The 13,648-nt window shown below is 34.3% G+C and overlaps 1 protein-coding gene across 1 annotated transcript; it reads right to left on the minus strand.

Annotated features, from left to right (window-relative positions):
• Positions 1–874: 874 nt before the first annotated feature.
• LOC128554292 (E3 ubiquitin-protein ligase TRIM71-like) lies at positions 875–2,668 on the minus strand. Its single transcript, XM_053535549.1, has one exon. The coding sequence runs from the start codon at positions 2,666–2,668 to the stop codon at positions 875–877; it is 1,794 nt and encodes a 597-aa protein (XP_053391524.1).
• Positions 2,669–13,648: the final 10,980 nt, after the last annotated feature.

Below are 13,648 nucleotides of genomic sequence, written 5' to 3' on the forward strand. Positions count from 1 at the left end.
ATGATTCTGAGGCCATGTTTAACAGGTGAGCGATATAGGGCCATCATGGCCCTCTTGTTTGTAATTTTCTAAAGAGAAATATTTATGCATACAATGTACATGTTTGACACTTTTATGAAAAATTATTTGCCTTACACGTGAAATGTTTACTTTCATGCACAATAAATGCTTGTTAGTTGCAATTGTCATAAACCCAGGTTTCCTGGACGTACTGGGGTAAAATGTTCAGGATGACCAACACCACTGGCTTAATTATTTCAAGGAAAACATAACAGTAAAATTTCAGTCCTGAAAAATAAATCTAAATATTTTGAATAAATCAATTTCATTGGTCTGCTCTATCCACACAAGAAATTGACTAACAAAATGTAAACAAAGGGACATTTTTTCAAGATTTCTTTAAAATCATAAAATGTCATGTCCTCAAACTTAGCAGAAATGTTAAGATATGTATTTACAACAGGCTGAAGAAACTTTCAGAACAGTTGCGTAGTAAGATGTTCTCTAAGTCATTGACAGTTAAACAGTGCAAAACAGTGAATTCAAAAAAAATATTTACAAAAAGCAAAATATTACTTTGCCAACACCCAGGTTTACCACACAGAATTATCATTATTATGAATGACTCTGATAAAAACTGATACAAACCCAACATGTAAAATTAATGCTTAACATCAGGAAAACGTAACGAGAAACCCAATAGTATGCCACTGAAGTAGTATTATATATATTAGTGTACATACAGCTCTTTCTCCCCCTCCGCTTCCTAGCAAGTAAATATAACTAAATAGTATCCTAAAACTAATCATGCAAGGTCCCGGGTTTTCTCATGTTTCAAATATATAATGTTTGCCATTGCATGACATTTCATGTCTCAGTTTAAATCATATACTTTCAGAAAGTTACATATTGTACCACTTCCAACATAGAGCTTATTTTGTTCACTGTCTAAAGCTAGCGACCAAGGACAGAGCAGTCCATCTTTTTTCTCGAGTAGTTCTCTGCTAGTTTCTAAATTTCCTGAAATTATATGCATGGTTTCGTTTCCTCTGCAGCAAACCAGTATTGATCCATCTTCTAGTGCAACCGTACTACGAAGGTTGACCAGATGTTTATCTTTGTAAGTGTTTGTTACTTCTCCATCCCAGTTCATACATGTTATTGTAGAAGAACTCCAGTCAGAAATATAGATGTTTTTGTGTCCACCAACTGTAACCATGGGTGAATCAAAAGAATTACCAGAGGAATCTTTTTCTATAGTTTTAAATATGTGACCTTCCAAACTCATTATCTGAATTTTCCCAGGCCACTTGGAGGTAACAATTAATTTACCATCGTGATAAGCTAAGTCCCTGCATTTACCATCTAACTGTATACGGCGGACTTCAGACAGTCCGTAAGGTATTGACAGGAACAGGAGCATTTTTTCTTCCGGAAGTGCAATGGCAAGTAGGTCATTGGGAAGTATTTCCAAACCATCTGGAGAAGACGATAATCTTTTGTGTGAAACAACATTTTTCATTTTTGTATCAACTATTTTAACAGAATCGTTCGATGAATCTATAACTGCAAGAGTGTCCTTGCCAATTACAACCACTCCAGGGGAACTACAGTTACCTTTATCAGATGGAATTTTTATGTTTATTTCACCTGATGGCTTTGCTTTCAGTGTTTCATAAAGGTCTTTCCTTGTTCTTGATGTGTTGTCTGTATGTAAGCCTTTAAACTTACTTGAAGCTATCAGAAAACTTTCAGTTCCACTTTTATGGAGTTCACCAATTCCTGCTTCTGACCCTAACAGTATTTCCTTCAGTGCCAAATTAGGTTGAAATGCAAAAGTGTTTACAGAATTTTTGTTTTGTGTTTGTACCATAGTGGATGTGTAGTCTTGTATCAGAGCTTCATTTACCTTAGATTTGATGTATAGGGCATTGGTTTTATTTTCTTTTTCTAACTTGTTAACATCATCTTGAAGATTCTCAATATCATCTAACAGTTTGGCAGATCTTGTTGCTATAGCATCAATTCTATCTGACTCCTCCGCAAATAGATCATCAGCTTGTTCTTGAAGGTTTGCTTCTAGATTGTCAAACATACTGTTGACTTCTTGTCGAAACCTTTTAATTTCATCTTTTACAGTGGCTTTGTTCTCCAGGATCTTCTTTTTGTTTGTTTTTGCCCCATCAACGATTTTCTTGAAGTTTTCTTGTAGTGTTTTCAGTGAATGTACAAGTAGTTTGTACCCGTTACCAGTGACATATTTTTCAGAGACATCAGGAATGTAGTCTACCTTGCAGTTTCTGTGATTAATTGTTACGCAGGGACTGCAGCCAAAGACATTGTGTTGATGACAGAAGTATTCTATCAGCTTCCCTCTATGCTGCTGACATTGCTCTGTCAGGTCATGTGGAATTTGAAGCTGGCCAAGACTCTGGGACTTAGGCATCTGACACTTGTCTAGAAGTACATGGTGTCTGCATGGTGCTGGCTTTCTGTGAGTTTTGTAGCAGCTCTCACACAAGTGTTCCGTACAATCTTGGCAGTATCCATGCACAGACACCTTTAACCCATCTTTCTGACATGGCTGACAGTAGAGCTGGGCATCATCCTGGGACCCAGGCTTTGTATTTGTATTGGATGAATCTTTTCTCTTCCCAGACACTTCCATATTTAGTCCTAGTCACCTGTAAATGTTTGAAAGAAAACTATGTATAAAACCAACAACTTCAGATATTTTCCTGATTATGAAAGATATTATCTTGCAGACAGTGTTCAGTGTTGATGTAAAACGTTGTTTTTATGCCCCCACTTTTTTGGGGGGGGGTGGGGGGCATATAGATTTGCCCTTGTCCGTCCTTCCTTCCGTCTGTCCTCCGTCCGTCCGTCCTTCCGAGAATGTTGTATCGCGCCTAGCTCTAAAAGTATTTGACCTAGAGTCACAAAACTTTACAGGAATGTTGGTCAGCATGTGTAGTTGTGCACCTGGGGTTTCGCGTCCGGATTCATTCAGTCATTTAGGAGTTATGGCCCCTGACTTTGTAAAAATTGGTCATTTTAGTGTTGTGTCGCGCCTAGCTCCAAAAGTATTTGACGTAGAGTCACAAAACTTTACAGGAATGTTGGTCAGCATGTGTAGTTGTGCACCTGGGGTTTCGCATCCGAATTCATTCAGTCATGTAGGAGTTATGGCCCCTGACTCAGTAAAAAATTGGTCATTTTAATGTGTCGCATGTAGCTTCAAAAGTATTTGACCTAGAGTCACCAAAGTTTACAGGAATGTTGGTCAGCATGTGCAGATGTGCACCTGGGATTTCACGTACAGTTTCATTCAGTATTGTAGGAGTTACGGCCCCTGACCTAGGAAAAAATTTGTGTCCTTTGTCATGTAGTGGGGGCATCTTGTCCCATGGACACATTTCTAGTTTAAAAAATAATTTTTAGCAAGTCTGTAAATAGTTGTTTCGGATGATAGTGCAGAGATTAAACTTGATAATCTCTATAATGATAACATGTTAAGACTGGCAATGACAACTTGCATTTTCCATTAGATTACATATTCTTCGTATACAATTTGGGCATTCTGCATTTGTTATGAGAAAACAATATCTTGTTATGGCAGAAGGATGCTGAAATAGCTTACAGTGATAGGTAATTGTACGGAAATTGCCGTTTTGTCATTATGGGTCCATTGCCTTAAACTGCTGTTCTTTTTAAAATTAAACAAAAATAAGTTGTTCAATTTCTTAATTATTTTATATTTAACTACTCTGTAATATTTTAGGTCACATATTATTGTTTGAACATATCTTTGTCCTTCACTCTAAATTGAGGGTCATACTGTTCTTTTTTTCAACATTTTTTTAACACACTTACCCACATATCCAAATTAGAATCTATTTAACTTTATAGAATATTCATCTTTAAAAGAATTATGTAGATTTACAAGAACAACACAAACAGCAAGATCAGTATTGAAATATTACTGCAATTTAAAGGGCTCTATGAAGCTTTAGGTTTAGCAGTATATCACAAAACAACAGATTTTTTTAGTAAATGAACAGCATCTTGACACACCACTTATCTGTCCAATACATGTTTTACTGTTCTGTCCCACAGAGTTGGATACTTAAAATATTCTAAATGAGTTGTCCCCCTTTAAATAAGAATGCCATTTGTAAAGAAATAAATGTAAACAATTGTCAAAAACGATGTTTTACCTAGTTATGTAAAGTTTAAACACTTGCACGATGTTGCAAATGCATCAAAACGAAGACATGTTACAGCTTTTAAAAAATGGTGAGTTTTTAAAGGCGCTGAACTGTCCAGAAGTGTGGCCCCTTCATGCAGTCCCTTTCTGGAATTCAATATATATATCAGTAAATTGACAATGTTTTTGTAGAATAATATAAATGTTTTATATGCTGTTAAATTTTCATGTAAAACAATGCTTTCTTTCTATGATTTGATGACATTCAAACTTATTTCTCCGAAACATGGACCTATACCTTAATAAAAGCTGACAGTGAAAAGCATTGATGACTATTTCTGTATTTAAAAGGACATGCTGCAAAATACATTGTAATAACTATTTGAAACAGAAATCAATATCTTAACTTTTAAGAAACAAATAGAGCTGATTTTATATGAACATACATTCAAATCCTTTCTACTTCCTGCTTGACTTACAGTAATATACGGTATTATGTGGTTTTTCTATTTTATGCATGACAAACACAGCACATTGCTATCCTATTTAACCTGAAAAGTACATACCGGTAGCTATCGTATTTATTGCATGACTAACAAAGTATATAGCTTACCTATTTGTTGCATGACTCACACAGTGCATAGCTTTCCTATTGATTGCATGACTAACGCAGTACATAGCTTTCTTATTTTTTGCATGACTAACACAATACATAGATTTCCTATTTACTGCATGACTAACAAAGTATATATCTTTCCTATTTATTGCATGAATAACAAATTGTAACAAAGAACATAGCTTTCCTATATACTGCCTGACTAACAAAGTACATAGCTTTCCCATTTTACCTGACTAACACAGTACATAGCTTTCCTATTTATTGCATGACTAACACAGTACATAGTTTCCTATTTACTGCATGACAAACAAAGTACAAAACTTTCCTATTTTACCTGACTAACACGGTACATATAAGCTTCCCTATTCATAATATGACAACAAAGTACATATCTTTCATAACTATTGTATGACTAACAAAAAACATAGCATTCCTCTTTACTACATGACTAACAATGTACATAGCTTTCCTGTTTTACCTGACTAACACAGTACGTAGCTTTCTTATTTTACCTGACTAACACAGAACATAGCTTTTCTTTTCATTGATTAACTAACACAGTACATATCTTTCCTATTCATTGATTGACTAACACAGTACATAGCTTTCCAGTTTACTGCATGACTAACACATTATATAGCTATCCTTTTTACTACATGCTAAAACAGTACATAGCTTTCCTTTTATGCCTGAAAAACATAGTATATAGCTATCTTATTATGACTGATTAACAAAATACATAGCTATTTTATTTACAGCATGACTAACACATTACATAGCTTTCCTATTTTACCTGACTAACACAGTGTATAGGTTTCCTATTTTACCTGACTAGTACAGTATATAACTTTTTTACTTACAACATAACTTGCACAGCACATATCTTTCGTATTTACTCTCTGACTAACACAGCACATAGCTTTCCTATTTACTGCCTAACACAGTATGTATCTTTCCTATTTACTGTCTGACTAACACAGTATGTATCTTTCCTATTTACTGTCTGACTAACACAGTATGTATCTTTCCTATTTACTGTCTGACTAGCACAGCACATAGCTTTCCTATTTACTGTCTGACTAGCACATCATATAGCTTTCCTATTTTCTGACTGACTAGCACATCATATAGCTTTCCTATTTTCTGTCTGACTAACACAGCAAATAGATTTCCTATTTACTGTCTGACATACAGAACACATAGCTTTCTTATTTACTGTCTGACTAACACAGCACATAGCTTTCCTATTTACTGTCTGACTTGCACAGCACATAGCTTTCCTATTTACTGTCTGACTAGCACATCATACAACTTTCCTACTTTCTGTCTGACTAGCACATCATATAGCTTTCCTATTTTCTGTCTGACTAACACAGCACATAGCTTTCCTATTTACTGTCTGACATACAGAACACATAGCTTTCTTATTTACTGTCTGACTAACACAGCACATAGCTTTTCTATTTACTGCATAACACAGCATATAGCTTTCCTATTTACTGTCTGACTAATACAACACATAGCTTTCCTATTTACTGTCTGACATACAGAACACATAGCTTTCCTATTTACTGTCTGACTAACACAGCACATAGCTTTCCTATTTACTGCCTAACACAACATACAGCTTTCCTATTTTCTGTCTGACTAACACAGCACATAGCTTTCCTATTTACTGTCTGACATACAGAACACATAGCTTTCTTATTTACTGTCTGACTAACACAGCACATAGCTTTCCTATTTACTGCCTCACACAGCATCTAGCTTTCCTATTTACAGTCTGACTAATACAGTATGTATCCTTCCTATTTACTGTCTGACTGACACAGCACATAGCTTTCCTACTAACTGTCTGACTAGCTCAGCACATAGCTTTCCTATTTACTGTCTGACTAGCACACATATAGCTTTCCTATTTACTATCTGACTAACACAGCACATAGCTTTCCTATTTACTGTCTAACTAAGAAAATACATAGCTTTCCTATTTACTGCCTGACTAACACAGTACATATCTTTTCTATATTGCCTGACTAACATGGCATATAATTTTCCTACTTACTGCCTGATTAACACAGCATATAGCTTTCCTATTTTGCCTGACTAACACAGCACATAGCTTTCCTACTTATTGTCTGACTAACACAGCACATAGCTTTCCAACTTATTGTCTGACTAACACAGCACATAGCTTTCCTACTTACTGTCTGACTAACACAGCATATAGCTTTCCTATTTACTACATGACTAACACTTTACATGACTTTCCTTTTCACTGCATAATACTGTTCATAGCTCTCCTATTTTGCCTGACTAATACAGTAAATTGCTTTCCTAGTATGCCTTTGTAATACAGTACATAGCTTCCCTATTATGCCTTGCAAAGTACATAGCTTTCCTATTTTGTCCTACTAACACAGTACTATTTACTATCTGGCTTACACAGTACATAGCTTTCCTATTTTGTCTAACTAACACAGTACATAAAGGGTGTAAAGAAAGTTCATTCCGGTTAAGCAAACAGCTACATTACTTTACTGAGAAGTAAGACATAAAGAAAGGTTCGTATAATTCACCCAAATACTACCTAGTATGGCCATGTTTTGGCTTTACTACTGTATGAATGAATATAAATATAAGACAATCGCTGAAAACTAGCCTTTATTCATACAGACATATATTTTTGGAAAGTTGTATTTTTAGCTAATTGTTTGGGAGTTGGCAACTTGCAGACTGAACAGCACACGAGTTGCAATATACTAGTATTTAGATTGTTTGTTTTGTTAGCTCAACTGTTCGAAGAATAGTCCGAGCTATTCTTCTCACCCTGGCATCGGCGTCAGCGTCACACCTTGGTTGAAGTTTTGCATACAAGTACATACAGCCATCATTTAAGGGCATATAGCTTTGAAACTTATTTTGTCTTTTTCTATGTAAATAACCAACATTAATGGGTCAAGTCCCATAACTCTGACATGTATTTTGGCCAAATTATGCCCCCTTTTGGACTTAGAAAATCCTGGTTTTGCATGCAAGTACATATAGCTATTATTTAAAGGCATATAGCCGTGAAACTTATTTTTTCTTTTTCTAGATCAATTTCGAACCTATATTATAGTATATAGAATAAATTGTAATTTCTCCATTAAGAAAATCTGAAATGAACTTAATTTTTGTAGCATTATTACATCAACATATTACCATTTAATATGACTGAGAAACTGTACATGTCTTACTTGTCATGTTTTTGCTAAGCGGATAATTATATTTTTCCAATCCATACACACTTTAGCTTTCCTATCTTGTCTGACTAACACAGTATTGTCCGTAAGTATTGACCTGGCACTCATGAATATTCCGTATATTTCCGTAAATTAATTCTCGGTGTCCGAACATAAATAGCGATATAACTATTTCATATATAATTCTTAGTCTATGTACTACGCATGGGCATGTAGCTGTGCGGACAAAGCATTTAGCTGCCAATATCAGGATTGTGGGTTTGAGTCCTAAGTCTGACCACATCTTTTTTTCCCCCAAAAAATTATATGCAGACTATCACTTCTCTGATCGAACATATCATGATATATATATGGTTCATTTATTAAGTTAAGTTTAAGTTTTCATATTTACCCATTGTAAAATGTGTAATAAAATTGTTTAGAAGTATCTTAGATAAAGACACTAATTATTTGTCACCAGCGTTCCAGAAAATAAATGCCACAAGAAACAATTAAAATTCATGAAATATGATACATAAAATAATGTAAAAATAAAACAGGTTTAGATAACATTACATTAAAAAAATTATCTAATTGATTTTGAACCCGTGGTAACGTGCGTGGAAGTCAAACGTCTTACCACTACGCCACCGTGTCATATGTTACTTAAGAAATATACATATTTTCAGGATACAAAATATTGCGTAAAATAACGAAAATGCCTGAAAATATTGGCGAAGAGTAATGAGTGCCAGGTCAATACTTACGGACAATACATAGCTTTTCTATTTACTACTTGACTTACACAGAACATAGCTTCCTATTTACTGCCTTACCAACACAGTACAAGTATGTTCATAAGGCCTAAAAAAAATTCTTCTTTTCCGGTAATATGCTAAAATAAATTAGGGTAATTAGGTCGGAAATTTTTTTATACATATAAATTATAGGAGTCAGTTTTGTCATGTCCCGTCCCGTCCCTAAATCTATATCCCAGTTATTACTAAATTGATTTGATTCAAAATTAAAATAGATGTTCCACCTTACCACCCACATCATTTGACAAAGGTGCATAACTCTGACACCAATTTTTCATGAATTATGCCCCCTTTTACTTAGAATTTAAGGTTAATTTTGATGCATTTTTCACTATATCTGTTATTACTAAATGGATTTGATTCAAACTTAAAATAGATGTTCCACCTTATCACCTACATCATGTGACACAAGGTGTGTAACTCTGACACCAATTTTTCATGAATTATGCCCTCTTTTACTTACAATTTAAGGTTAATTTTGATACATTTCCACTATATCTCAGTTATTACGAAATGCATTTGTTTCAAACTTGAAGTAGTTGTTCCACATCATCACCCTTCTGTGACAAGACCCTATTGTGGGGGTATTCGTCACTCCTGTGACAGTTCTAGTTTTCTTGGAATTTTTTTTTTATCAAGAGAGACTTTTCTGAAATTATTTTTGTGTCAAAAAATGAATACAAATAAGGGGGTTATGCCTTTAGAGCATCAGTAAGTTGATTTCTAACATCACTGACCATGTTTAAAGCATATATAGAAAGTGCAGTTTTGCAACTTTTTGTTAAAAAGTTGAAAAAGATATTCTTCAAGGCCATAAAAACATTTAGGGTCGGGCCAAAAATTTAGGGTAGGTCGGAATACCGGAAACAAACATTTTTTTTTACACCTAAATGCTGCCTAGAGCTCATTCAGACCATCTTCCTTGTCTTTACATTTTTGACAAAAACATTAATCTGGAGTCATACAGTTTGGTCGCCAATAGCGGATCTTCCCCAATAGCGGATCACTTTTGATAATTGTTTGTTTTGTTTTTTTAAAGTTTATCAAAGGTAATGAAACTTTGTGGTCATGAATATTAATGTTTTACAATTATGAATACAAAATGTTTATTTACTTTTGTTGCGTCTTCATAATCAAGGTTAATGAACCGCTTGACCAAGCATTTGCTCAACACAGAAACCAACCCTCACTTTGACAGTGAAATTTTGCAGACGACTCTCCCGTTTCTTTTCAACGAAATAAGGTGACCTAAAACATACATCAACTAAGAGGTAAACCATTCTAGACCAGTATTACCAAGAAATCACTTATAATTTGCTCTTACAAAGATGTTGTAGCTTGTACTTGATGTTGCCATTAGCGGTTAACTGGTACACAAGACTCACCGGCTCCTGGTAAGAAAGGTGATGGTGTTGTGTTGCCATGTAACTACATTTTCAAAAATGTAGATATATTGTTTATTAATTTGCCAAACTCAGTCAGTTGCTTAAAATCATCAAAGCAGGTGGTGTAATGGAACTGGAAAAAATGGAAAAGATTACAGTATTGGTTAGACTAAAAATGGTTTCTTAAAGGTTATTTCCATTTTCTTGTTATTAAAACATGTAAAAACAGTGATACATGAAATTTTTTAAGTATGATTCTTCATATGTCTAGATTGTTTATTAAAGAATGAAAAACAGTTGATTTCTTTTATTTTTATGGTTATAAGATGATTCCCACTCTACACTGGCACATGATCCGGTATTGGTGAATATGATTCGCTATTCTGTATCTGTATCCAAGTCTTCACCTCCAGTATAGGAGAACCGTCCACCAAAATAGAATGTCATGTACACCTTACAACAGTGGAACAGTATATACACTTTTTGAGGAACAGTTAATTTTTTTTTTTTTTTTTAATAATACACAGTTAATGAGATAGTTTATCACTATTCTGGATACACAATTTACTTAGGACCACGAATGTCACTGTTTCTACTTTTACCATACTTATTTTTCATTGCAGTGAAGTTCTTATTTCTTTGTACATGTAAATTGAAGAGGAGTCTTCTGCAGTGAAATTCTATACCACCCAATTTGTTTAAATTTTTCCTAGGAATTCCCAGTTTGTCAGCTACATGTGTACAGTCTAGAAGAATTTCTATTCACTGTGACATGCTCAGTGAAGTCCAGTTATTCAAACCCAATGTTTGTATCGGATAAGACTGGTTCCCGAATATTGTGCAGGGTTGGACAGTTAAGAAGAAAATGTTCAACGGTTTCATTGTCTGTATAACACAACTGGCACACTGGATCTATTGCATTTTGGTTAAAGGCTACTCTGTTGGTTTGTAGTATGTAGGTACCGGTAATCAATTTAAGTTTCACTGGTATTCTGGTGTAATCTCTAAATGAGTTGGTTTGTATACTTAATAAAGGATGTGGCTTTCCAGGAATAAAATGGCTAGTGTTCAGAAACCTGATAGAATGATGGTACTTTGCTATACTCAAGATCTCTTCCTTCCACTGTTTGTTTACCGAGTCATTCACTGTTTTCTTCCAGATATATTTATCAACGGGATTACACAGTAAATCATCAGTACTACCCAGTTCATACTTCCAAAAAAGTTTCTTTATTTCAATAAACCAGCTGTTACTTTTTACAGATTTAACAGTTAATTGCCTTTCAGCTATTTCTTTTTGGACAGAGTTATCAGGCTGATGACATACATTGTTGAATAGTGTTAGAGCGTTTTTGTGAATTAAGGCTTCTATTGGAAGAAAACCGCTCAAGATATAGACAGCCGAGTCCGCCGTATTTTGAGGAACAGATAAAATTTGCTTCAGTAGTTTCTTTTGGAAGACCTCAATCTTATCCATCTGTTGTTTATTTGGCAAAATAACTTCGAGTCCATATGTGAGCACTGGAATAACATACATTTGTATTAGGTGCATGAAGACAGGTGGCGGGGTCAAGCCCATTATGTCCATGTAGACCACTTGGCATAAAACTGTAGAGTGTTCTTCTGGCTTTCAGAATATTGCGTTCAACATTTTCTTCAGCTGTACGAGATACAGTTGTAGACCTCAAGATACCGAGGTGTGTACTAAGATCAACGTTTGGTATTTCTGTATTATATATAAGGAACTGGCTTAAGTCTGTATTGGAGAAAACACTGATCACTTACAAATCAACACTTCCACCCTGTAATGAAATCTTTTAAAATCTTTTTTTTATTTTGTTTTATTAAGGGGATAATAATTAATGCACATTTGAAGACCAGTTGATAAACAGGTTTTGTGAGATGAAATGAATTATCGCTAAAAAAACTCGTAAGTGATCCGTTATTGGGTACCAAACAGGCTGGTAACATTGCCCGATCGGGCTTTAGACATAAAAACTAATGTTTCTTGAAAAATAATGAAGATATTTCTTTCAAACTTGGTCCATTTATTAAGCATAACATATGACGCATACTATGGCAGAAATAACTTTGTTGCCTTCAGTTTTGTTAGAATTACTTCCCTTTTTCAGATTTTTACGAAGCATAATTTTTGAAGTCCAAAAAAATTATGTTTTAATGAAATGTTTAAAACAGAAAAGGGTTCAATGGGTTTCTATTGCTCAAAACTTGTGCGCCAATACCTTTATTCTATGTATTTAAGGTTAATACTTTGTTTCTAGTGCAGATGTATGAACAATTTTTTACAACTAACATTTTTCTATAATGTTGTTAGTAAAATCACAGTAAAAAGTATACATTCATGTACTAGCGCAATAATTTAGAGCATTAGAAAGCCACTGAACCCTTTTTTGTTTTAAACTTAGCATTAGAACATGTTTTTTTTGGACCTCAAAAATTATGCGTCATAAAAATCTGAAAAGGGGAAATAATTCTACCCAAACTGAAGGCAACCAAGTTATTTTTATTTTAATTTGTGTCATATGAAATGCTTAATAAATGGACAAAGTTTGAATGAAATATATTTACTATTTTTCAAGAAATATTAGTTTTTATGTCGAAAGCCCGATCGGGCAATGTTACCAGCCTGCCAAACTGTATGTACCTGTGTCAGTTATTTTCTAAAAATCCAGTGGTGCAGCAGTTTGAGCAATTCAATAACTCAGTATCTCAGTATATATCATAAAATAAGAATAGAATTAAATTTTACCTGATAAATAATCAGATCCTGCCTTTACGCTATGTTTTTCTAACAAGGGCAAAGTTTTAAAACTTCCTTGTTCTATTTCTTATCAAGTTAATGGGACATAACCCAAAAGGTCGGGAAAAGTAAGGCAATCATTAGTTACATTACTTGATATAAACTCATACTTCCGTTTTAAAGAAGTACCAAAGTTACTTTTTGACTTTGATAATGTAGCAGATAAAGTCAACTTTAACATTTTTTATTTATAATTTATGTATGTAATTATTTAAAACAGAATAAAAATACTGTATAGCATTAATTAATAATCTATAACATGAGAGACAAACAGTCAGGTCAGGGTCGCTCAAAATGACTAGAGTCCACAGTTTAAGTTTGAAACTCATGAGAATTAGTCATAATGTTTGTCTTGATGATCCCTAGGTCAAGTTTGAATCTGTGTCATGTGGGGTCAAAAACTAGGTCACCCAGTCAAATCAAAGGAAAAACTTGTTAACATTCGAGAGGCCAAAGTTGTGACCCAGTCTTTATGAAACTTGGTCAGATGTTTGTCTTGATGATCTCTAGGTCAAGTTTGAAACTGGGTCATGTGGGGTCAAAAGCTAGGTCATTAGGCCAGATCAATTCTGGT

This window comes from Mercenaria mercenaria, unplaced genomic scaffold, assembly GCF_021730395.1.
Source record: "Mercenaria mercenaria strain notata unplaced genomic scaffold, MADL_Memer_1 contig_4909, whole genome shotgun sequence".
NCBI lineage: Eukaryota > Metazoa > Mollusca > Bivalvia > Venerida > Veneridae > Mercenaria > Mercenaria mercenaria.